General features: G+C 42.0%; 1 protein-coding gene across 1 annotated transcript in view; it reads right to left on the minus strand.

Annotated features, from left to right (window-relative positions):
* The window catches only part of slco3a1a (solute carrier organic anion transporter family member 3A1a), a 34,146-nt gene that overhangs the window by 2,731 nt on the left and 3,848 nt on the right, over window positions 1-27,567 (minus strand). The window contains exons 2-9 of the mRNA XM_068708179.1: window positions 25,102-25,558; window positions 4,503-4,601; window positions 4,136-4,408; window positions 3,504-3,668; window positions 3,218-3,416; window positions 991-1,159; window positions 399-571; window positions 234-298 (exon numbers count right to left, since the gene is read on the minus strand). Of these exons, the coding sequence (XP_068564280.1) occupies window positions 234-298; window positions 399-571; window positions 991-1,159; window positions 3,218-3,416; window positions 3,504-3,668; window positions 4,136-4,408; window positions 4,503-4,601; window positions 25,102-25,558 (1,600 nt within the window). The remainder of the gene's footprint in view (window positions 1-233; window positions 299-398; window positions 572-990; window positions 1,160-3,217; window positions 3,417-3,503; window positions 3,669-4,135; window positions 4,409-4,502; window positions 4,602-25,101; window positions 25,559-27,567) is intronic.

Here is a 27,567-nt window from a genome sequence, read left to right on the forward strand (position 1 = left end):
GATCAACCCAACAGCATTAGAGTTGATGACACTAGAAAAACAAATGCATATTCAGGTCGATTGAGGCATGTATTGATGGGAGTGACGAGATTATCTCAGCGCGTCCCGGTGAGCTCTGTGAAACCTACACACACTTAACGGGTAATACTGTGGCAAATCAAGCAATTATAGAGTATTGAGACATAGTATACCATAGTATTTGAAATTAATGTGGTATCTGATAAAATCCTTACCGAGGAGTCGCAGCAAAAGAAACAACACTCCTAGTGCATACGATTTCAGCTCAGGGCTCACAGTCCTACACGGGAAGCAGATAGAATAAATCAGTTTTGTTGTTGTATTAGATTCGGTGCAAGAACACACATCCACTGCACACACTCATACGTTTATCAACATACCTGATTAGGATGATAACAGAGGGCGTCTGGGCCATGGCTCCGACCAGGCTACAGGCACAGATCACACACAGGAAGATGAGGAAAGACTCCTGGCAGCCCGGCATCGGACATTTCCCCGAAACGGCTGTGGCCAGTTCACTCTCGGAGGATACACAAGCGCATCCCGTCAAGTTCTGAGAAGAGAAGAAGAGGAGGCTTCATATAAGAACCATTTGAAAAATAACTAGTAAATCAAATTACAGGGAAAACGTGCGACACATTTCGGAGGAAAGCCGGGATCAGCACAGTGCAATTAAATGATCTGTACTTTATATCTGCACTTAAAAAAGTACTGCTACAGCATCAAGTCTCTTCTGCATGTGATTTAAATATAAAAAGACACTAATCTGCAGTCGGCATCTGATCTGGTACAAAACAAATGTGATAGCTGATGACAGGACTGTGAAATACTAGGACTCTTCTTTACTTTAATATCAAAGCACATTTCAAAGAAGTTCAAAGAAAAGTTTGCATCATATGTAATTAATTTGCTGTTTTTTCTCCCTGTGATTACTGTCACTAATCGCGACCGCAAAACTTAAAGGCTAAAGACCTGGGAGGTGTTGGTGGCGGTGCGAGGGCCGCCCGTCTGTGTGCAGCCGGCCAAGCAGGCAGACAGGTAGGTGACACCGTTGGAGCCGCACACGGGGCTGATGGAGGAGGTGAAGCAGTTGCAGTGACTGATGCATGGAGCGTCTGGTTTCTCACCCACCCGCAGAGTCCTGAACAGAGACACAGAGAGAAACCTGAGCATCCTCTCCAAACTGTAAGTACCAGTTATATCTGTATGTGGCACAAACAAAATCGAAGAAGCACTTTTTTATCAGTGACAATATGGTTCACTTTCAACATCTCCATGGAAACTGCTCTGGAGCAGGCTGGGTTCAGGCTACCAAATCGAAAAAGTAGTGAAGACCTAAAGCCAGTGTTTCTACAGGCCCACTGCACGGACAAAAATACTGCTTTCACATTGAAATAACAACACATTAAGGCAACTGTGTGGCTGCGCATCAAACCGTAACACTTTTTTGGAAGAGACCAAAATGTGTCTGTAGACAAGAGTGTTGTTAATAGGGCAGCCATTTAAAAAAAATATCTTGGACTTTGGTTAATCACTTGCTCAGTTATCTGTAATCCAAAGGAGAAGGAGAACACTGGTCCCTGAAGTTTCCATGTAACACATAACCAAGTGGATTAGTACTTTGTGATAGTAATTGAGTGATCGTGTTTGCATGCGTGTAAAATGTGTCCTTATTCTCCATTAGTTGCACTTCCTCTTCTCCCTCCATCCTACAGCTCAGGCCTACGGTGTTTGATATAGTGATATTGTCGCGTTGAGAGTGATTAATCACAGAAATCAATCCAAAATGCCTTTAATGTCTTCAGCTGTCATTTTTCAACCGACCAACAGTCTAAACCCCCAACATATTCAGTGTACTTTCATAGAAGAGGGAGATTCTTTTGGAACCCAAGAATTTGTTTTCTTTTAAGAAATGCATTAGCGTTTTTGGTATCTGCATCAGGTATTACATAACCACTAATATTGGAACATTTCAACAATTTCCAGCTCTAGACAAAAACAATAAATAAATAGATAGTGACAAAGAAGTATAATTCATCATGACTCAATGAATCAATATAAAAGTGAATGAAATGTCCTGTTGCATAATATTTTAGCTCTATCATGAGACCGGTGACTGATTCAGTGAAGGCTGTTGCATTCATATTCAGTCTGTGCAGCACGGAGGAACACAAGGCCACTTTCTGAATATAAAATCTTTTTACAGACTCCATGAGATGACACAAAGTTGTTTGAATAAAAAGTAAGCCCACTGTGCTCCAATGACCGTCAGTAATAAGATTGTATTCACACATTAGACCCTTTGCAGTTCACCTCCAATAAAGTCCTCCAACCTTGGCAGTTACTTTTCACTGCTATAATGTTGTTTACTGCTCATGTTTATTTATTAGAATAAGTCCTCATGATAGGACACACATTCACAATCTAGGGTATAAAAACTCTTTTTGGCCAAGGGTATGTAATAAAATAATTGCATAAAATCTATAGTTTATTGTTTATAGTCTAAGTCTAACTTTCTCTGCTGAATCTAGAGGAACTCCACTAACTTCCTCCTGGGGATGAACCGTTTAATCTCATTTTACATACAAGCTGCATGTGATTGGTTAGTTGTAACAAAACCAGCTTTGTAATGGAAATTGAATCTTGGGTGTACTATAGAATCCTGGCGATGCCACAAGGTGAACTCTGTGAGGAGGACCTGCTCCATATGTGCATATGAAGGGCTCATTGTAAGCTCATGAAAACACAGCAATTCTCGCTTAGTCACTATACACTAATGGTAACATAGCTTAAGTGAATAAATTCACTTAAGTGTTACACATTGGTCCTTTGAGGAATCATCTGTTTGAATAAATCCAGTTAAAGAATCTGGATTTGTTTTGGCTGTTTGAAGGTAAAATGTTGAATTGGCTGTTTAATGAGGAGATTTTTGTTTTAGCAAGATTAATAGAAAACACATTGAACACTATATCCATTATAATAAGACCTTCTTGTTATGAAAATGGGATGTTCTGACATTTTCTGTATGCAACGACTGGTCAGGTTTCTTGAAAGCCCAATTAATCAATCAATTTAAAATAATAATGTTTTTTCTGCTTTCCTCATCTCACAACCCCTCAGATAAATCTGTGTACTGCGTTAACCTGTGTTCAACGTTTAGAATAAAAAGGGCTGCCATCTATCCAGCTTTCTCTCTTACTCGTTGCCATATGGGACCGTCACCCCTGCAACGTGGCCGGTGTCGCAGCCCAGGAACAGGAAGGAGACGTAGCAGGCTGTGGAGATCAGGTTGACCAGCATGGCCATGCGGATGGCTCCCAACGCCGACAAGTTCAGCTTCTTCACCAGCAGACCGCCCATGAAGATCCCCAGACACGCACACGGAATGGCTGTCATACCTTGAAAACAAAGTCAAACCTTTTTATTATGCTGTTAAACTGTACGTAGTATGTGTGCGCTCATGGCCGTTTGCTCTGGACACACACCTAACAGCTGGTTCGCTGAGGATGTGGTGAGGTTGAATTGCTGCTCGAGGTATTTCCCCAGAAAGGCCGCAAAGCCGGCCACGACCGCGATCTCCATACACGCCGCCAGGATGATGCAGGTGAACACGGGGTTCGACAGGAGGTGCTTGGTCACCTTGGGGATCACTAGTCATAAAGAAATAAAGGACGATCATTAATATACTAGCATGTTGGTCAGCAGGACAGACAGGATCCTCTTGTTGCATTTAAGTCTGTTTAGGCACCTGCTTTAATCTAATATAATTAACTTATTTTAGGAATTAAATAACATAATACTAATATATAACATTGGATGGATACTCATTAGATACAAAAAAAATGTTTTCTTATTTTTGGACAATCTGCATAATGAGTACTTTTACTTTTATGCTTAAAGTACATTTTGCTGTTCGTACTTTTCCAGAGCATCACTTAACTTGTGGTGGAGTACTTTTCACTGTAGTATTACTACTTTTTACTCTTTTACTTAGTTTAACATTTTAGTGTTATTCACATTTGTTAAATATAGGAAATTAATGAATCAGTATGTGTTTTAAAGAGTAATTTCCTTGCATCACAGCACTGCGGTGCTACACTGGCTCTTGCACACTCACCCCTGAGTTGCTGACAGCAGGTGGGGCTGTTCGCAGGCTCGTGGTTGCGTGCAACCCCATTGCTGGGCTTTGGAGTCTCATAGTCTGCACTCAAAGAGGGAGGAAGCATAACCTGCTCGCTCTCTGCCCCCTCCTCTCTCTCGCTGGTCGGCAGTGACTGAGGGAAGCCGAACATGAAGAGAGCTGAGCAGAAGAGTAAGGCACCACACAGGAGGAAGCCTGCCCACCAGGCCCCGATCCACCGCGGGTCTTCTGGAGTGATGCCCAGCTTATCTGTGGAGAGGCCCAGCAGAGCAGAGGTCAACAAACCAAACACACAGAGAAAACACACTAAAGCAACGCAACACTGGAGAAGTATTGAACTCACCGGTGTCGATGAAGATAGCATCCACGTAGAACTTAGTGCAGAGGGAGCCAAGGATGAAACCACAGGCAGGCCCGAACACCAGAGTAGAAAAGAGGATTCCTGCAAGAAAACAAACATCCACTTTACTGGTTTGTTTGGTCTCATTATATTCAACTCACGCTTTAAGAAATACTTTTATATTGACAAAAGCACTGTTTTATTAAAGCAGCTGTAAAAATTGTACTGCAGGTCACCAGCCAGCTCTTTGTAATGCTATAAAACACCTCCGATATACAAAACAGGGATCATTTGTACAAAAACATGACATACATGATAATTGACCTTTGCCTCTAACCCACCCTAAGCATCAGGAGGAGTGGGCTGCTGGGAAGTGTTTGGGGAGCTACTTGGGGTTCAGTGTCTCACTTGAGGACACGCAGACATGTGGACAGGAGGAGTGGGGGACTGATTAAAGGACGGCCCGCTCTAGTGAAGTGCAATCGATGTCCCCATGCCGGAGGATTTCAATAAGTAGCATCAACTTTTGCACATATATTGCAGATGAAATATAATACTTTCTGTATTTATTATTTGTATTGTGTTTTGTTGCATTTATTGTCTTTATCTGTGAGATAAAGAGACAAATTCCCTGCTGTGGTGGGACAAATAAAGTTTTATTTTATTATAAAATCATATTAAAGCCTTGTGTGGCATACAACAGTCAATTTGTGAATGACTTAGAAATAGTTTTAAACAATTTTGAATGATGAGAAAACTTTTAGAAATGTATCCACTTTAAGGAAGGCCTTTCATCCTTCAGTCCACGCAATGTGAAAAAAGAAATCTGAAATTTTTTTGCTTTGTCCAACCAGCAATCTAAAACCCAATAAGATATTCAATTTGAAATGATGTAAAACACAGAAAAGCTACAATTCTTGATATTTGAGTAAATATTTCAGCTCTACGTTTATGTGGCATTTTCCAGGAGGTACGGCGTGAAGCAAGACAGCAGACAGGGAAACATTTTGAGTCATGAGAGATCAACTCAGCCAGTTAAAACCACAAGACAAGTGCAGCGGCGGCAAGCAGTGACTGTACACGCAATGATCACATGGCTCAGCCTTCTCATTCTCGCAGGGTAATGCCCTGCACAAACAGATACACACTGTGAGGACGACACCTGACAACAGAAACCAGCTGTCTCGTCCCCAGTATGCTCCAGCGGGCCGCTGGAGATAAAAGGTGGAGCTTGAGATCCAAAATCCTCATTAGAGCGCTGTCAGCGGGGTGAGAGTCTGGTGCTGTGACTCAGACTGCAGGCAGATAATGAAGACTCAAAGCTCAATTTGGGAGAGTCAGTCTCCCTGACCGCATGTCGTGTGATCTGTGGTATCATCAGTCGGCACTGTTGGGACTGTATATGGCACACAGCAACAAAACAGAGCGAGTTCTAAGCTTGTGACTCATAAAAACCGGCAATGCTATCTATAGATTAGCATCAGAAATAAAATAAAATAACTACTACTCCACTTCCTCCTCCGGCCCTGCAGCATCACAAACATTGGCCTGAGCATGGCTACTATCAGCACAGAGCCTCCAGTGAGATGTTGTTTGAATGCCAGGAGCAGCCACTTAATGAACAAGTGCGGAAACTGTGACTAAGCTCTGTACGACTCCGCTAGTGCCGAGAGTGAATGCACGGTCTGCTTCCCCCCTTGACCACCCACATAGGAAGGGAGTCGACACATTCACATAATTGTAGCCTCATTCACACCATAGTTTATTCTTCACATAAAGGAAATGGCTCACAGATTTGTTAGGTGCTGCTCCCCAACTATAATGGGGCATAAAACAGACTCATTTAGGCCAGACGAGGAGTAAAACAAAAGAAAAAGAGCTTTCATGTTAGGATTGGAACATACTGCTTTTTTTTTTTTTTTTAAATCATCAACATTCAGCTGAAACATCTTTGCGGTTGACAGTCAGGCCAGCACGGAAATGAACAAAGATCTAAATATGTATCTATAAGGCGCCAGAGCCTTTTTTTCTTTTTGCAATATGAAAATAAATGTAATTTCCTCTTCTTACAGTCCGAATGTAAGACTGAAATCAAAGTTTAAAACAATTAAGTTCAAACAACTGTGTTTAACCACCTCTGTATACAGACAGCGAGAGGGACTCACACCCACAAACACACAGGAAAGAGCTGTTGTGGCACATCGGGGAGTGTTTAGTAGACACCAAAGAAACTGTGCAGTTTACCAGCACTTTCAGGAGGGCTGCAGTCCCTGTGTATACAGCAGATTTGCCTGTGGTGCTGCAAATGAGGCCTGTGCACTCTCTGTTTTGAGTGTTTCCTTAGAAACTGAGTGTTTTCTTCTCATAGCAACAACATTACAATTTCTTTCACCACAGGAAACCTCAAAGAGGAAATTCAGTTAGTGAAATCACCTTGCAGGAGACGACGGCTCAGCTAGCCCACGGGTCCACGACCACTGAGCGTTTAAATGTTTCCACAGAGATCCGTGCCAAAACCCCCCGGTTGCTCTCAGAGACGCTGTCTCCTTGATGATAACATTGTGGTGCAGCGAGAGCCTCGCATGTGGTGGAGATCACTGATCTATGAGGGAGCATGGCTGCTTATCAATCTGCTGCTTCTGCACAAGAAACAAGGCCAACACAAGTTTTAAGTTGATGATAATCTCAACATGAAAGATTTAACAACAACAAAAATATATATGTATATGTATATATACACATATATATATATTTTCTTAAGGTCAAAGCCACTAGAGGAAAAGCATGCAGCAAGTAGAGTCTCCCACATTAGGATTAAACTGAACATAAACTGGGTCTTGTAGTCAAAACATAAACAAAGTATGAAGTCCAACACTGCTTCAGTATAGTTCTTCAGTATTTCTTCTCTACCATCCGGAGCCTAATCTACTTGATGTGAGCTGCTCCAGATACAAACTTTATTTTGAATGCTTTGGGAGCTCCTACATGTTAAATAACACTGACCGTCTGTGTCAAATTCTCCAGTTTGGCTTAAAGGAATAGGTCAACATTTTGGGAAGTTATATTCTCATCTAACTCTCAGCAAGAGAGGGAATAAATAAGAATATTTCCCAAAATGTCATAATATTCTTTTAATTCTTCTGCGTACAGCAGGGGGCAGAGCAGAGGAGATAAACAGCATGTGGCCATAAAGTTGGTCATCCAACTCAGTGCTGCTATTGTTCTTTCTCCGCATCTTATTATAAATAACCAACCTCTGCAGATAAAAAGACAACTATGCGCCTGTACAAGCTGGAAAGGGACGCGTTTCATATTTGTCACGACAGGATTAAGCTGGAAAAAACAAAGAAAAAGTTAAGCACATTAAATCTCCATGAAGGACCATACACGACCACAGCCGTGGGTAATCTTTGTAACACACTACTTTTCTAAAATGCCTCAAAATCCCCTTTTCCCTTCCAGCGGTCCTGTTACAAGATAAGCACAAAACAAACTAATTTGTTCGTGTTGGTGTGCATCCGAGCCTTTTAGTATCCTGTGAATTATACTCTCAGGGGAGCACGTCAGATTTAATTCAATAACAAAGCTCCGCTCTATTGTTTTTGTTTCCCTCTAATTTGTTTAGAGACCAATAGAAAAAAGCTGGGAAAGCGTCCATGGGGCTAGTCCTTTTCCGGGTATTAATTAACCCATAGATGCATCTTATAACCTACCAACTACATTTGAAAAGTTGACTTATGGTAAATGTTGAATACACAAACACCCACGCATTCCCTCTAAAGAACAAAGAGGGACACTTTTCTATCATTTCACATGAAGCACTTGTGGTTTAGCACAAGTGGAAGGTCCTTGGTATATTTTCACACTCGGAGAGCGTTTCCACAGAAATATGGTAAATGTAGAGCGCCTTTCTAGTCTTCCGACCACGCTTTAACACTACACGTCATCATTCACACAACATTTGTTCATACACTGATTGCAGGGGCTACCTGGGCCACCTGCCCACCAGGACTCTAACTAAACCATTCATACATCGCAGGCACAGTCTGCGGGAGCAATTTGTGGTTAAGTCTCTTGCCCAACGACACATCGACATGGGGTTGGGGGTCGAACCAGTGATCCTCTGACTAAAGGACGACCCTGCTCTTCCACTGAGCTTACAAGGAGGGTTCATTCCCATTGAGTGCATCTCTCAAAAAAACCTGTAAAGTCTTATACTTTGTTTGTAAGAGAGGAGATGATAACCATGACAGCCTGGGCTGTACTCTTCTTAAAAATCCCTCCGGAGACGAACGTGGAGCCAGGTGAAACCCAGCAAGAGGCCGATTTAACGCCGTATCACACAGATACAAGGTTCTCGACAAAGATAATTGCCATTTAAAAAACCCTTGTCCCCGAGTTAAATTTCTTTAGACCGTCAGAGCAGGCTTGATATTGTAATCCAACACAGCGTGAGGCTGAACAGAAAAGCTCACGGTAATCGAAATGTCGGATACATTAAGCCCGTGCCCTCCTCAGTTTATTTCATGCTCTCACTGTACAAAGGGAATTCCTTCTCCTCCATTTAATCCTGCCCAAGTCGGCTGAGCTAAATAAGAGCAGAAGGACGGTGCGATGTTGGAGGCCAAACAAACAGCTGGTGCCACTTTCACAAGGGCCCAGACTGAAACAGAGAGAGAGCTAAATGACTACTAAAGGTACAGCCAGTGTCTCAGCTCTGCATCTCTGAGGCCCAAACATGAGTTTATGTCAGAAGGTCAATTGAGAGCAGGAACAAAAAGAGTCTTGGGAGGGAAGAAGTGCGTAAAGCAGACACAAGACTTCAAGGTTACTGTAAAGTTTTAAGACCACACGATTTAAAGAGCTTTCAAACAAAAGCCCCATCTTCCTCCTCAGCCGTACATCAGGCCATAACATCCTCCGCGTAGAAGCGTGAAGACATTCTTTAAGATTGAAGAGACTCGGGAGAAACACTCAAAGATCAGCACAGGCCGTTTCCTGCATGTCCATTGAAGTAAGGTGGCATCACTCACGCCGACAGTTACACAAAGGATTCAGACCCACCTTAACTCACGCACCACGCCTAACAACTATCCTCCTGCTTCCTGGCAACACACTTCCTCTTCTCTCATCAACTGCACAGAAACAGCACGCACAGTAACAAGTCAATCCGTGTTTAAGATAAGATTATCCTGCATTTGTCAATCAGTAAAAGGTCAAATATATAAGTAAACCGTAAAGACTAATATAAGATAGAAACGGACTGAAAGGTTCACATTATTTCACATAAGAAATGTGAAATGTGTATTGATATTGCATAATGGTATACATTGATTGATTGATAGCTTCTTATCTGTGGTTTAAAAGCCATTTGGTCTGTAAATTGTTGTGACTTAATATACAAAAATGAGGGTTTATCACATTTGAAATGAAGTTTTTCCATAGATGGAGTTAATCTGCATCCAGTTATTATAATACACCCTTGTTTGTGAGCTGGTATTCTCTGTTGCTTCAGGAGAGGAAGCTGAGGTTGTTTGATTGGTGGACGAGGCCGCATGGCACTGATGTGATCTGTGCTGGTCCAACTCTGACCTCACAACAGCCACATTTTAACCGGCCCGTGTCCTATTTCTCATCACTCACAACCTGCTGCAGTTTCTCACTAGACTTTCATTAGAAAGTGCATTAAGGATAAAATACCCAGTCAGGAATGGGAGAATGTGTGTGAAACTGCTCTCTCTACTTCCTGTTCTATGTATTTGGCTGGAAGAACCTTGTTCGTTTCTTTATTACCCCTAAAATGAAGACATACTTAACCACAATAAACGATACATGCTGGAGAAATTGTGTGGGGAGCGGTGTGCAAACCACCACCATATCGTCTGGTGCTGTCCCAAGATACAAACAGTCTGGCAAAACATTTGGAGAATTATGCAGCATATTCTTGGCCAGCAGATCCTATTTACATGCAAGTCATTATATTCGGGTGATCTACCAGAAGGAATAACAGGAAATGACAGATAGCTCCTGAAAATATTAACAGTAGCAGCAAAAAAAAGCAATTACTCATAAGTGGCTACAAACAACCCCCCAGTAGAAAATTGGACTGAAATCATTAAAGAAATTCTCGACATTCTGGAAAGACTGACTTTCTGATATGATACATACATGATACATACATACAGTTGTGGTCAAAAGTTTACATACACTTGTAAAGAACATAATGTCATGGCTCTCTTGAGTTTCCAGTTATTTCTACAACTCTGATTTTTCTCTGATAGAGTGATTGGAACAGATACTTCTTTGTCACAAAAAAAATTCATGAAGTTTGGTTCTTTCATGACTTTATTATGGGTTAACAGAAAAAGTGATCAAATCTGCTGGGTCAAAAATATACATACAGCAGTACTAATATTTGGTTACATGTCCCTTGGCCATTTTCACTTCAATTAGGCTCTTTTGGTAGCCATCCACAAGCTTCTGGCAAGCTTCTCGTTGAATCTTTGACCACTCCTCTTGACAGAATTGGTGCAGTTCAGTTAAATTTGATGGCTTTCTGACATGGACTTATTTCTTCAGCATTGTCCACATGTTCTCAATGGGATTTTAAGTCAGGACTTTGGGAAGGCCATTCTAAAACCCTAATTCTAGCCTGATTTAGCCATTCCATTACCACTTTTGATGTGTGTTTGGGGTCATTGTCCTGTTGGAACACCCAACTGCGCTCAAGACCCAACCTACGGGCTGATGATTTTAGGTTATCTTCAAAAATTTGAAAGGTAATCCTCCTTCTTCATTATCCCATTTACTCTCTGTAAAGCACCAGTTCCATTGGCAGCAAAACAGCCCCACAGCATAATACTACCACCACCGTGCTTGACGGTAGGCATGGTGTTCTTGGGGTTAAAGGCCTCACCTTTTCTCCTCCAAACATATTGCTGGGCATTGTGGCCAAACAGCTCGATTTTTGTTTCGTCTGACCACAGAACTTTCCTCCAGAGGTCTTATCTTTGTCCATGTGATCAGCAGCAAACTTCAGTCGAGCCTTAAGGTGCCGCTTTTGGAGCAAGGGCTTCCTTCTTGCACGGCAGCCTCTCAGTCCATGGAGATGCAAAACACGCTTGACTGTGGACACTGACACCTGTGTTCCAGCAGCTTCTAATTCTTGGCAGATCTGCTTTTTGGTGGTTCTCGGTTGACTCTTCACCCTCCTGACCAATTTTCTCTCAGCAGCAGGTGATAGCTTGCGTTTTCTTCCTGATCGTGGCAGTGACAAAACAGTGCCATGCACTTTATACTTACAAACAATTGTTTGCACTGTTGCTCTTGGGACCTGCAGCTGCTTTGAAATGGCTCCAAGTGACTTTCCTGACTTGTTCAAGTCAATGATTCGCTTTTTCAGATCCATGCTGAGCTCCTTTGACTTTCCCATTGTAGCGTTTGTGGGCGTTTGTATCCAATGAGCCCTATTTAAATGGCCTCAGAGAAGTCACCAGTTGTAGTCACTCATAATCACTCACAAGAAGTTAAGAGGCCATGCTATGAAGCTCATTTCATTGACACAACTTTCTAAGTCACCAAAATTGCTAATTCATGTTGCTGTATGTATATTTTTGACCCAGCAGATTTTGTCACTTTTTCTGTTAACCCATAATAAAGTCATGAAAGAACCAAACTTCATGAATGTTTTTTGTGACAAAGAAGTATCTGTTCCAATCACTCTATCAGAGAAAAATCAGAGTTGTAGAAATAACTGGAAACTCAAGAGAGCCATGACATTATGTTCTTTACAAGTGTATGTAAACTTTTGACCACAACTGTAGCAAGATGGACAAAATGGACCAAATATTTGTCAGAACAAGAAACTTGGCTGGTGACTTGCCCTCCCTAACCTCACACTGTTCAGTGTTGATGCTCATTATCTTTTAAGAAGACAGGTACTCTCTTCAAACAGGATGCTACTTCATCTGTGTAAATCTAGATCCAAGCTTAAATAATGCTGTGTATAGAACCCTTCCAATATATTTTTGGATATCTGATGTAGGGCTGAAATGATGGTTGACACCAGTGACGAACAATGTTGTTGCATGGTTGTTTTGATGCATTTAGTTTTTTTCTCTTATTTATCTATTTAAATCTATTTTTCTTCCTGGTCTTTCTTTGGCAGGTGCATGATTTACTATTATTTATTTTTACTTGTTTGGGATTTGTCTTTCTTTGCTGTGAAAACCCCCCCAAAAAAACCTTAATAAAATATTTAAGTATCGAAAAATGAAAGTGCATTAAGATATCGGGTCTTAGTGCTTCATTCAAAAGTGAGAAGCTATTCAAGCATGCAATGACATAATCGGTGTCTCTCACATTACTGGCCACTCTATCTGCCAATAACACAGTGAAGGTCTGCTTCACACCTCAATATATTTCAAGAAAAACAAACTCCAAGGAACTGGTTGTGCAGTCTCCGTAAACTTTTGTCCCATTTCATTTGGTTTTTTTTTTCCACTTTTTCTGCTGTCACATCTGATCTCTATCTCAAAGTCATTCGTCTTCAGGCACTCTTCAGGGAACTGACGAAATTCTTATCTCACATTTCTCAAACAATATCTTACTGAAGCACAACTTCCTCTTCCTCTTTCTTTGGACAATCCTACTAACACCCTAATCCTGCAGACTGCTGCACAGTGACCCCCTCATGATGTGAACCTGCGAACAACAGCACAAACAAACCTGCTGAGAGGAAAGGAGCTAATCTAAATTAACAAAAATCCTTCTTGAGATTAAACAATCATGACTTTAAACTACGTACACATGATGATCAATTCCTGCACACGTCCGTTATGTAAACTCATGCCTGCAGGATTACTAATAAACAGGTTAAAGTCATGCAAAAGTCTCCTCTTAGGTGAGGTACAGGGGATATTAACGGCTACTAAATCTTCAGTGATCCATAAGTTAGCACTAACAGCATTAGACACCAGCTTTCACCCCAGGAAGTGAAGCCTCGGCCCACCTGAGTGGCTTTTAGTATCAACGTCAATTTTATTCACACTGAAGGCAGGTTTAAAAAAAATAAAAATAATAATTAATATCACTTCTCTGTCCTATGAAAACTATGTCCGGCTTTGCAATGCATTTTGCGGGTGTTCCAACAGGTTTTGAATGGTTCATTTATATTGTATTGATGAGATTATTTTCCCCATTAATTATTTTGTCTATAAAATGCATGAAAATATATAATTTTCCAATAACCAAAGGAGATGTATTCAAATTGCTTATTATATATATATATATATATATATATATATATATATATATATATATATATATATATATATATATATATATATATATATATATATAATAAAAAAGCAAACCTTTAGATTTCAGAGGCTGGAAACAGCAGACGTTTGGCTTGAAAAATGACAGAAAAGGTTTTCAAAGTAGATACTGATAATTTCTCTGTTGATCGACTAATTAATCATTAGTTTATTGTTACAGAAACAAAAACCGTGAGATGGTTTGTTGGTCAGCTGTACCCTATAGTAACCCTGTTGGCTCTACACAGCAATGACCTAAATAACAAGCCAAAGCTTAAAGTAGGCTCTCAACTCACATTCAAATGCCATTACATCAGGATCATCCTGCTTTAACTTCCGCTTACGTCAAACCATCTCAAATTTGAAACCAGCCCCCCCGCACACGTCCGGCTGCGAGCTCACATCAGCACGTCGTCTTCTCGTCTAGTCAACTCCTAACTGGCCCCGGAGCAGACGAGTGTTTCACTGATGCTATATAAAAAGCGCAGCTTAAGGACACGTCTATAACTATTAGCATTTAGACCGTGAGGATGAGGTGGTCGGGTTTACTGCTGAGCGGCGACCGGACGACACGCCGGCTTCTCAGCGGCTCTCTTCCTCTCAACACCCGGTCACGTTAAGCTGAGCTCTGGCTCAATCTAAGCCTCCGAGAGGTCACGGCCTGAGATGGGAGGTCAACGTTGGGCCTCGCTGAAGGCTTCACTACTTCATTTGTAGACTTCTGATATGAGTCTAGACTACTTAAAACAAAGTTATTCCTAAGTAGCAGGAACATCAAGTGACATTACCTGAGAATCCTGTACATTTAGTTTGTTTTTTAACACATGGTCTTCTGTAATTTAAGACAAAACACAGATTTTATTTTAATTGGTGTAACATTCTTAAAATTCATGGATTTAAAAACACACTAAAAGCCCAACATATGTTCAATATAAATATTTTTAGTAAAACAAATATCTTTTTACAAGAGCAAAAATGATTTGATCAATTGATCATTTTGTTGTTGAATGTAAAATAAGCAACTATTTTTCATGAGGGATTAATTGCTTCAGTCATTTTTTAAGCAAACATTTTCTGTTTCCAGCTTTCTCTGATTCATATCATTGTAAATTGAATATATATATATATATTTTTTGGACATTTGAAGACGTTACCTTGGATTTATATCATAGACTCATTGATTAATCGACAATGCAAATAATTGTTTTTATTTTGCATCATTTGATTATATTCATTCTAGCTGTTTCATATCAGAATTGAAAAAAGAACAAACACTAAATGCTGCCTGAAGATCTGCTGTGCCCAACAGATCTCTGTCCTCTTTCATAATTCAGAGGATGCCACATCCCATGACTCCTTGGATGACAATACAGAGAAAAATCACTTAAGTAAAACACACTGCAGCGGGGCGGGAGAGGGGGAAAGGTTTTTATGGAGTGAGATACACGGCAGAGCTGGAACAGTGAAGCCCCGTCATATAAATAAATGTTGTTTAATCTGGAAAAATCAACATCCGGCCCGCTTCCATTATATAAAACAGACTGTAGGTCTGTAACATACATGGAGGTGGTCCTGCTTCCCTGCCTGAACTCAACTTCTTTATCTGTTAAACTTCATGAGGACGGAGATGTTACCAGCAGACTCTGTGTAGTAACCAGAATGATAAATGTGTCATCTGACAGGAGACTCGAGGAGATGTTAAATAAGACCCGTCTGAACACGCCCACAGAGAGTTCCAAGAGGTGTTTTTAAACGTGCCACAGTAAGAAAAGCACAGGTGTTTATCGTCAAATTAATGATTTTATTCAACTGCTTCAATTTAAGCTTCAATTTAAGGGTCCTGGTATATAACCCAACCCAAATGTTGGTGTATGGTTTCTTACTCTACTTTTCTAATCAAATAAATGTAGCTCATCTAAACATGTACTTGTGTTGTGCTAAGGCGGCCTGTAGTCAGGCTCTTCTTGTACCTTGTAGATCAGAGGCATTAGGCTACTTTAACCTGACATGCAGTAACTTAATCTTTGAGTCCCATTAACCTTGTGTCATCACTCTCCCAACTATTCCAGGAAGCAGTCAAAGCCCTCATTAACCTCAATGGCATCAGTACTTGTTCGCTCAAACTGAAAGTCCATTTGTTTTTGTTTCATGTCCGACGGATTTAAATCCACACGCCTAATCAATGAAATGATCTTCATCGTTAGTAAACGGCACACGTCATCACTGCCGCCAGATCTTTTTTATGCGAGGCTAGCGGTTTTCAGATATTACAGTAATGCTTTGACTGCTGTTACAATAATAATGATGTTCCTTCTGTGCCATAAGATTGCATAAACAGACTGGGCATGCTTTCAAACAGGGCCGTGATGCGATGCTGGAAGCAGACTGCCAGCTCTGTGAACACAGGGTCAGCAGAGAGAAGGACGGGCAGACGGGGCGGGTAGGAGTTAACGGAACAGAGCGAAGGCTTGTCTTTCTGCCCTGCTACAGTGATCCGTTTGTAATACTGCTTCAGATGTTTGCTCGGAGCCGAGACGCAGCTACCCACAGTCTCCATTGTTGGGGCAGTTGGGTGGTAGGATGAAGGCATGGGGGAGAAAGGGCAAAAGACCAGAGCGTGTACGTCTCTCCGATGGAGAGTCGCAGCTGCTCTATTGAAGACGAGGAGCACAGAGAGGTTTGGGACTCTTTGACAGCAGCTGGTAACAGCTTCTTCAGCAGGTGGCTTGGCCTAATTATCAGGGTAGAGATGCCAACAGCCCGTCCCCTCTTTTCTCCGGGAACATGTGAGAAGTAGGCGAACACAATATATGGACAATTGTACAACATCATGTTTGCCGCCAATTTTAACGCGGCAGTAATTATGCTGCATCCTGAGGAAGAGGAGAATCGATGGGGAGGGACACAGGTGGGAGGTGTTTTGGTCCACATGTGGAAGTGTGTGTGCAAATGAGCATTAGATTAGATCCTGATGGCCAGGTGGCACCTTGTATGGTGCTTTACAGTCAGACTCCATGTGTATACGACGATTGAAACTAAGTTGAACTTGTTTGGTCAGAAGTTGACGCTATAACCTGTGCATGGCTGTAATCCACCACTAAACAGGGTATAAGTAGAGGTTGTGAAATGTAAACAACAACAAATATCGTCTTGGCCATCCAAACATCTACGAGAGACAAATGGAAGAAAAATCTTCAGGGATTATTTTCCAATTAAGCAAGTTGTATTTGTTCTTTCATGTCAGCTAGTGTTTGCCATGCTTCATGCTGTCTGGAGACAAAGACAATATAATATACATCCGGGAAGATGCTGACAACAGAAACAGCTGATCGTTAATGTGATTTAAATGTCCGCTAAATCAGAATTAATACGGCAAAGGCGTTTCCATAATCCATTTTGCGCATACATTTTTTTTAATCGACAAAGGCAAAAACCATCTCACGCCAGCGTAAAAACGTATTTTTGTGCAACTGAGGAAGTTTTATCGAATGAATGCGATAGAAATATGTGAATGGAAACACAGGAAAAACTCAAGTTAACTGGAGCAGAACTATTGGATCAGAGTGAAGCCAGAAAAAAAAAAAGGAACAACTTCTGTTTCCACATTGATTAAATAATAGTTGACTCAATCAAACGGTTAATTATAATTACTGCCCACCTATTGATCAGAGTCCATTTAATTAGGCACTGTTATCCCTCACTCTTCGCCATCAGTGATATGGGGATTAAGTGCTGAACATGCTTCTGAGTAATCCTAGGAGCCCAGAGAGCAACCACTTACACACCACTCAATCAATGAGGCTTGGGATTTGTGGCAAAGCCACGAGCGCAGCAGGAATTTGTATTTCCTGAGCAAAGTCCTCGTCCAAGGTCAGGTCTAGCTGTACAGTTAAAACTGCTCATTTTTCTGGCAAATCCAAGACAGGAGCTGACCAGAAGCCATTTGTGTGATTTTTTAAACCCTTTCTGCGTTCCCCATACTATTTAGTATGCCAGAAAAAGATTAAGTACGTCTCAATACATAGTGTGTCAAATGCAATATGACAAAAATACCAGGATGTTATACTTGCATCCGGTCGGACTTTGCAGTATGAAAGCCTGTATGATTTTCTGGCTATTCCAACCCACAATCCTTTGGGCTGCAAATGAGCGTCAAAGAGGGGCAAAGTTGTGAGGAAGCAGCGTGTCCCAAATGAAAGCATATTGCATTAAATGGTATGTACTTTGTAAGGGCGGCTGCAGTATGTACTAAAAGTAAAAATAAAAAGATGTGATGCGATCAGGAACACGGCTCCTGTTTGGTTTGAAGTGACAGCTGCATCCTTCACAGCAGGACTGAGCATCTCAATCCAATAGTAAAAAACAAACAAACAGCCTAACAACCTACCGTTTCTCTGGCAACGGATGGCTGATGCTACTGTGTTTATGATCTGTCTCCACCCACCTCTTATCCCCACGCTCCTCCCCCCACGGGTGACCAAAAAAAAAATCCCCTTTTTAATCAGCAGTGACAGAGTCTGACCCAGATCGACTCGAGACGGTTGCGGGGTGGCATGGTGGCATGGTGAGGTTTACTGAAGCCACAGGGATCCATGATGGAGGTGAAAAGGTCCCACACGCACGTTTAGGCCAAAAGTACTTAAAAAAAAACACAACTAGCCACGATGCAGCAGGATGCCACCTTTCAGGCTGCTGTGCCTCCACTCTACTGCTGCAGAGGTCTGACCTATTTACTGGCTCCCAAACTGACACTTTCTCAGTTCCCTCATCGTCCAGCTGAGGGATGAAAGGTTCACCAGGCCTGAAAAGTTCGCCCATCATCAGTGGAACTTTAAAAATTCATCTTTAAAGGGTTTCCAGATGAGCCATGCTGAGGCCAGTTTCATAAAGATATCTTGGACTGGACATAGTGTGTTGGACAGATTTCTGCTCTTAGATTAGTCTGATGCAAGTTAGACAGTTTCACAAAAATAAAGACCCATTTTAAGCCTAATAAGTTATCCACCCTACCCCCAAGCTAGCTCTTTTTTAGTTCTACCACTGTATTTACATGTGGTCCTTGGAACAATTAAAATAGAAATTGGTTCACAAATGTTCTGCTGCTTTCCTCTATTTTGTGTGTAAGCTGTCAAAATCAAAACAAAATGAGGGATTTAGTGAAACCTTTGGATGTTTATCTGATCTGATCCGACCAGCCAGACGTCCAACAGACAGGACCGTACAGACTGTGGCAAAACATACACTGGCATAATTACAGTGTCACTACAATACTGTCCCACAAAAACAGCAGATTGACTGGGGGAGGTGAATCACCAGATGACGAGTCCTTATGAGGCTACTATACAGCCTGACACACAGCAGAAATGTGGGCATGAAATAATCAACCAAGTCCACACCCCTCTGAGGTTAACACTACCGATTTCTTTGTACGCCCGTCCCATCCGATTCATATCAGAATGACATCTAAACAAACAGGTCAATCAGCTCTTGTCATCTGCAAACAGCCGCTGCTGAAAAATCTTTAAATTATTAAAAGCAGACTAATTTGCTCCGTATGTTTTGCCTCATCAACAGGCAGGACTGAGAGATCACCTCATTAGATTCAAGGAAGGACGGCAGATTCATATCAAACAACTTTAATGAAACTTTAACTTGGGGAAGCCACTCATCAATCACAATGACTTTCCATTTACCGAAAACGAGAGCACTTTGAAGTGCTGCCGTCTTCCTCTGCTCAGCTTTGCATATGCTCAGCTCCGTTCCTTTCTGACTCCTTTACATGATACTCAGGGAGTTTTTGGGGATAATTACTGATTAGCTTCGAGACCGCAGCAGCATGTTGTTGACCAGTGGGATACAAGATAATCTCAGTGCCTTCTCTACCCTCTAGGACCAACCCGAGGTAACCGAGCAGGGGGAGGCCTGCAGCAGAGTAAACGTCTCTGGGTCATTCAGACCTTTGAGCTTCCTGTCACACGTGGTGGAAAGACAAGCCCACACAGTTCATTAGAGTCATGCAGAGGAGCAGCGGCTGGCTGACAAACGTTTACTGCAACGCCGTTTATCATCTTGAGATAAAACAAACTGGTGTTGCTAGGCAAACTCGGCATTGCAGCTTATGGCAGGGACGGAAAAACCCATTTAGAATCTAATCCTTCAAGATGACATTAACATGCGCCGAGTTTAAGTAGCTTATATAAACGCCCTACTGCAGCAACCGTTTGGAGTCGGAGCATTTTAGCAGGAATGTTGACAAGTCTCTCGAGGATCCCTCGGAGACCATTGTCACTACGACGACTGCAATCAGTTTTCCGAACACACCTGAAGCTACATTTATCCCCGCAGAGCTGAAATGAACACAGAATTTTGCAATATATCATTAAGAAATTGCTTGAATACATAAAAAATAAAATACACAGGGCTAAGGCCTGACAAGGCATACAAACCAGTGTCTGGCAGCAAAATACAGATTTGAAAGGCATTTCTTTATGCGTCTGCTCTCCAGGTAGAGGCAGTTATCTCTCAGACCACAAGTGAAAAAGAGCCCTTTGTGTTTCCCCACAGCTAGTCTGTCATTCCTAGTTTTTGTGAGCGAGTGAGTGAGTGAGTGAGTGAGAGAGAGAGAAAGGGAACTCCTTTAGCATTCGGGCCTCCGTCTGGTGTACATGTCAGCTTGACAGCTATAGACTGAGACAACGTTGGACACAATGTAACATACTGTTACAAGTTTAAGACAGCTTTCGTTATCTATGGCTTTGAAGAATGAGGAATAACATTCATCATTTGAATCAAAGTTGTATAGAAGCTCTGCCATGAGTTGAAATTGTATACACTTCCTGTCTCGAGTGGGTGTGGTCAAGTCCACCTTGTTTGGAAATGTTGAGAACATTGTGTGGAGGGACAAAAGCAGGTTGGGTTGTATTTGCATTGTGTATTTGTATTTTCTGTTGCTAACATTAGATATTTACACAGCTAACCGCCATAATTATCATTAAGAACATTTGTTATTTAGGGTGTTGTGTCAGATCTTGCGAGAGAGAAATAGCTGAGCTGAGCGAGAGCTCAAACTAATTCAATTTTCTCCTGGTTTGTCTTTCTGAAAAAGACCGTTTCAGTGTCAGAATGAGTATCAGCTTTATGCATATACAGTTTAAAATGAGCTAATTTGGGTAAATGAAAAGACGTTCTCCGACTATGTAGCCTGGAGATATGGACACATTGTTTAGTGTTAATTAACAAACGTTAGTATGCTAACAGGCTAAACTAAGATGGTAAAAATGATTTGCTACAAATCAGCATGTTAACGTTGCCATCATGAGCCTTTTAGGCTGCTAACATTAGCATTTAGCTTAAAACACCACAGTGTGTCCATACAGACTTCCCTAGCAGCTACCATGACTGCAGTGAGCACAGGAACTTAGAGTACAATGTTCACTTACAACGCTGTAACAGAATCAAACTAGAATTACCGCCTCACGGTTGTATGTTTCCACCAACCAGTCATTTGTCATACTGTAGTTAGCATATGAATTCTTGAGTTATGCCCCAAAATGCGTTTTGTCAAGTCACAGTGACCTTTGACCAACAAATTCCAATCAGTTCATCCTTGAGTTCAGAGAGATGTTAAAGTTCCCTCCAGGCGTTCCTGAGCTATCTTGTTCGTGGGTATGGTTTTTTCCATATGGAAGGACAACTTAAAAACACGATGCCTCCGGCAACATCTACTGCTGGTGCGGAGGCATAAAAAGAAGCAATTTGGACAGTAAACTTTGTTATAATAACTTCAGCAACTGTGTCACTTCTGCCAGCACAAGAAGCTTGCACTTTAATTGCGCTTCTCCATTAGCACTCTTTTTTATCTGATCATACATTTCTTATACAACAAGCAACGTCCACATGTCCAAATCTGTGGGATTTTGCATAAAAAGCATCGACACTGATGAATTAATTAATGTCATACTTTCAGTCCCCCCCATATATGTACTTTACCACAGGCACTACATACTGTACATTATATTTTAATGACCAAACCCCAGGCTGTTTAAAAGCTTCTGAGACCTGGAGAGGCAGGAGGGTGGAGTCTGTGCTTTTGGATACACGACGCAGGCTCTAAACCCGTCTGTGTGTGTCCTGTACAGTATATTTACGCAGGGGTCCTGTGGGAAGAGCCAGAATTAGCTGGGGATAGTGAAAGGTCACAGAGCAGTGGGAATAGAGATCCTGTTGACGCAATCTGTCCAATCATATTTATTTCCTTTGGCTGGAGACCAGTGCCTACGTCTAGACTCTGGGAAACAAACCAAAACAACAACGCGCCATACACATACATGTGTTTATGTTTAACTCTACTTGGTAATGGCATTCAAAACACTGAAGTACTTCCTTTAAGAAGAAGATGTGCCACGTAGCAGCACAAGCGCCTACAAAAGATTCTTAACAGTGACAGTGAACATATCTCAACCAGACAGAGACAAACAAGCTCTCTAAAGAGTCACAGCCAACTTTTGCCTGAGTGTGTTTTACAGCTGTTTAAACAGCAGTAAGCCATGTCTGCTGCAGTATACACAGTGAAGGCAGTGAAGCCTCTGGAGGAGTTGTTTTTCACAGGCCTGCGTGGTATGCATGTGCGGCCCGGCCCACTCAGACCCACCTCATGGCTGGCTGGTTGGCATTCCTGCCTCCCTCTGTAATTATGGCTCTTCTCCAGGCCTTCTTGACTCGGCTCCGCCTGCACCGCCGTACTCTTAAAGGGCGGGGTTGGCCTCTGCCAAAGGCAACACACTTTCCACCTGGCCATTTGGCGCAGCCTCTAATTTTAACAATAACACATCACCGGGCAAAAATGTGCACCGACAACAGCAGCAGGCAACAGTTGTCTGTGGGACAAATAGCAGTCTCAATTACACTTTGGTGTCATGTATCGTGGTTAATCATGATGTTCTTCACCTCGAGCTGAGCTTGATATTATGTGATATCAGATAATTAAAAGAATTAAAGAATAAAGGTTTTAACTCTGTCTCCCATTGAGTGTATGAAACCTTTTAACACTTAAAAGCTGTGCAAGAGTCTACATGCCAAACAGCATGAACTTCTACACACTTGTAATCTGGCAGTATGAAAATAAGAGCCTAGAGGAGGTTTTACTGTACATGCTCACACAGCACATCTGTCTGCAGCTGTTATGAGACACATGTCAGGTTAAAGTTTCTGCTCTCAAGATTCCAAAGGTGTTCTCCTCTCTAATTTTGCTTTTACGGCTTCTTCGAAGCACTCCAAAAAATTCCCCTTCAAAACCTGCAATAACACGACTAAGATGATGGATACATTCACTGTCATGTTTGTAAAATCTCACTATAAAGCTACATTCATGTTTATCTTAATTTAGATAATGGCGTGATATTTTGAGACATTATTCCCAGAAAAATTTATAGTAAATTAAAAAAAAGAAGACTGAAGCCGAAGCCTACAGAACTTGTTCAAAACGTACAGGAAATAAGCAAATATTTGGCCAAAACAAAGACATAAAGTTTCATAGCTGCTGTAACAATGTGAACTTGTTGACGTAAACAAATACATTATCAGTACGTGAAAGGAAATCTCACAGAATTTCAAACAATCTACTCCATTCATGCAGCTGGGGGCACATGACACGCCTGCAGCAGAAGGATTAGGACGATCAGCTGAGCGCCACTCAATGCCACATTGTTCCTCGCTGCTCACCGCTTGTTTTTCCTCCAACTCTCTTTGCAGCTTATCAGAGGAGGACAGAAGCAAATCTCGCCTCCCTTATGACTGCCAAACTTCAATCACTCGCAGTCCACTTCCCACTGTAAACTGCTTACAAGCCACCACAATGGCGCAAAAAAATGTCAAAGCCGTTTTCTGTGGCAATTTTTCAGGGTATTTATTGTTTCAAACAATAGCTTGAGGTGCTCATGTTTTTGGGACAAATAAAACAATGAATGGCAATTAAGAAAATCAGCTTTGGGCTTGAGATTACAGAGCACACTGCTGCCTTTGTTTTTTCCGCAGGTCACATCTGTATTTGAGTGACAAAAGGCGGCCACATGCATGCTGCTGTGTGAGTGTCAGCCCGAACTCATCCTCTAGTCAGGCTCTCATTGTCTCTGCTCCACGCTGATAACAAACAGCACACACTACACAGACACATCTCATCGACTCCATCAAAGGCTGGTGTGGCCGTCTGGACGACCAACAGGCAGGTCGCCGTCAAAACAAGGAAACCTACTATTACATGGATTTGTGGCTGTGGCTTCGCAGCTAACTTCTCAACTCAACATTAGTGCAAAAGAGGTTTTTAACCATGCAGGAAGGGTAGGTAGCCTGGGAAAGTTACTGTTTGAACTGCTACGACATTATAAATCCTTATTCGCTTTCGTGCCAAAAGATAGATGAGAAGATTGACACCCTCTCATGTCTTGAAAGTGGTATCCATCTCTTCTCTGCAAGAAAGCAAATAAACGCATTTGCCAAAATATGTTGCATATGTTGCTCTTCTTCATGCAGACTATATGTTACATTAACATATTTCACTGGGTGGTTGTTGCTGTGAAATATCTTGAAGTGGATCCACAGAAAAAAGTTACAGAAGTGAAAATCCTCCATGGCTTAATGAGCCACGCATTAAAGCTTCCTTCTGCATACTGAAATGGAAAAAATATACATATCACAGCAAATACATATCCCCTAAACAGCCATTGTGTATTCAGAACTTTGCACATAAAGCACTTTGAATGCACCTTTAAACCTCCAAGAAGCCACATCAGCAGCATCTCGCCTTTGAGATGGGATTGAGCGAAGCAGAGACATTTAACCCGCATCTGGCCACTGAAACGGCTGTAATGGAGATTAAAAAGCTCAGAGATTTGCTCACCTGGCACTCACGTGATCAGGCCTGTTCGTGGAACAAAGGCATATGTGTGCAGCAGAAGAGCACACACACATATACTGTGTTGACTTAAAGTGTGCAAACATTGCACCTGATGAACAAACACATTCATGGCTGTCTGTCCGCGTTACCAGTTTTAGCTGCCTTGGGAAATCAGTGTGCTGCAGCGAATAGATTTTTAATTTCCAGTGTGATAATCATCTGTTTCCTTTAACACTGCTTATCTTGAACAGAAATTTAATTCAGCTAAAGATTATCAAACCATCCTTCAGCAGAGGCCTTTGGCTATCTGACTTTGGTATGTACCCTTCTCCAACAGATTAGGTATAATCTGGGTTTTTAACATTTTGTTCACAGTTTTAGGAATGTGGCTCACCTATATAGAGCGATGAGTCTTTCTTCTTCACGTGGTCATCGATGTAGGAAACCCCCAGAGGTTGCACGGGCGTGGCTCCAATCCCCAGCAGGACCTGGGCTCCAATCAGCAGCAGGTACATCATGTTGGTGTTGGCCCTGTTGTTGCACACTAAGTCTTCAGCCAGCTGGGCTTCAGCGCTGCTGGTGTTGGAGCAAACGTCCCGGCCCATGTCAGTCCTCCACATTTCCCCTATCTCATACTGATTAGTTAGGAACTCGGGCAGAGCCGAGAGAAGGGCGCCGAGCGCCATGACGATGCCCCCGCAGCCGATCAGACGGGGCCGATGTGCTTTGGCCCCGAAGTAGCTGACAAACAGGATTAGAGCCAGGTTCCCTATCTCGAAGCTGCTGGCTATCACTCCTACGTCAGCACTTTGCAGGTTGAACCGCCGCTCCAGGGTCGTCAGCACACTCACCTGAAAACAACAGGACACAACGTCAAACTACGGTCATGAAAAAATTAAACAAGCACAAAACCAAGGATGTCGCAATCTAATGTCACCAACTTAGAAAGAGTATTCATTGTATCATAAACATTTGAACTCTATGACTCCATTTACACCTGGCATAAACATGCAATTTGTGTCTGGATGTACCATCTAGATAAATAAACGCATTGTGACCAGAACGCTTCGGATCTGCCAGTTCACGTCTGATCAGATCTCAGCCAGGTGTAAATAAAAAGGCCTGTGGATCAGATGTCCTCATCCAGATACAGATCACATATTAATATCAGTGGAAAACGGGGCCTATATTCTTTAAGATGCATGTGTTCATCATATGTTCTAAACTGCGGCTTTCCATTGGAATATCCTGAATAACAAGCTGTTCAGATGTTCCACACAGTGGCTCCTCCCTGGAAACAGGCCTCTGTTTCTGCTTAGCCGGGCACAGCAACATGTAGCTCATCACAAGCTTCCCTCTCCTTCACCAGCTGTTACTACCAGGGCCCAGTTGGTTTTTTAAACTTTAGTTTTCAGTTTAAACTAGAAAAGGTGCACTTAGTGGAGTTGAGATCTTAAACTTACCAAGCTTTCTGCTCACCCAAATTATTATGCAGATTAGCCGTGGACAGACAGAGAGGTGCACACTCACTCACTCACTCACACAGGACTGATCGTATGATCCTCCTGGCTCAGATAATAAATAGTCAACACTTCATAATGAATCTGTCATAAAGCAGAGCCGGGCTGTGTTGGCTTGCGTGACGTGTGGGAACAGTCTCTCAGTGCCATGTGAACCACAGCGTCACATTCAAACAGTTATGAGGCTATTTTCAGATCTGTCCCAAACTGCCCTTGAAAGGGCATCACGCTTTTCCATTTCCTCACAACGGAGTGTTGAAGAGTTTTGACTGAGCTCAACTCAAAAAAAAAAAGGGGGGATCGTGCCAACACAAACATCCCTTTCTGAGGAAAAAAAAAAGGGACTTCACTGCATAATGAATTAACTTGTGGTTTTGCTGTTGGAAAATGTTTTCCATCAAATGCTCAGTTATGTTAATTTAACGTACACAGTTGATGTGGATTAGATCAGAGTATGTTTAAACAAGGAAATGACCTTTGAGGCTCCATGGAGGCCGAATGTGGCGGTGACTTATCAAAAGTACTCTTTTTTTCGGCAACTACACTTGAATTTTACTTTCACATTAGTATCAAACTTGGCCACATATTAAATAGCATCAGTAACAGAGTTTCTTCAGAATGTAGATAACATTATTATTTTTTGGGTGTTTTTCCTCCCACTTCCTGTTGCATTCAGTATGTGTCATCCACTTTTGACATCACACAGTGTGAACACTTTGTGTCTTTGAGTTTTCCATTATGTTTGAGCTTTAAGCAGAGCAGAAAACCCTTTACTCTTCAGTCCCCACTGATACCTGTTAAAATATGATCAGTTTCTATAAATGCAATCCGACATAGCTCATTGTTCCATACAGTATGTCCCCTTTGAGACAATACTAAGTAATTACAGTGGAAAAAAGGAGTCATCTTCTGTGACTTTTAAGAAGCAGAAATGACAGCAGGTCGTTCTTGTAGCTGCTCTGGACACAGCTGCAGTGACTCCTTCGCTACACATCAACGCACGGGGAGGACGATTGTTGGAGGCGGTTCGTGCCGGAGTCCTTTTGGTGACGTTGAGTTGGTAGAAAACTTCAGGCTGATTCATGACGTCCCCTTTGGGGTGGCTCTTTCCCACTAAATGCGAACATACTGGACAGGCTGCGTTTACGCTTGTCTGGGCTGGGATCTGATCAGCTCTTAGAAGCCATGCCGGGCCCTAATAACCTGTTGACACTGTAGCTTTGGCTCGACACAGACAAGAGACACGGCAGCAACAGCAAAGCAGAGCAATCCAAGCACGTCCCACCAGCTGAGCAGTGGAAACACTCTGGATGAGTTGAGCCCTCGTCCAGGTTCAACAT

The sequence above is a fragment of the Cebidichthys violaceus genome, unplaced genomic scaffold (assembly GCF_023349555.1).
Source record: "Cebidichthys violaceus isolate CVI_PGR_0920_01 unplaced genomic scaffold, fCebVio1.0.p SCAF_137, whole genome shotgun sequence".
Lineage (NCBI taxonomy): Eukaryota > Metazoa > Chordata > Actinopteri > Perciformes > Stichaeidae > Cebidichthys > Cebidichthys violaceus.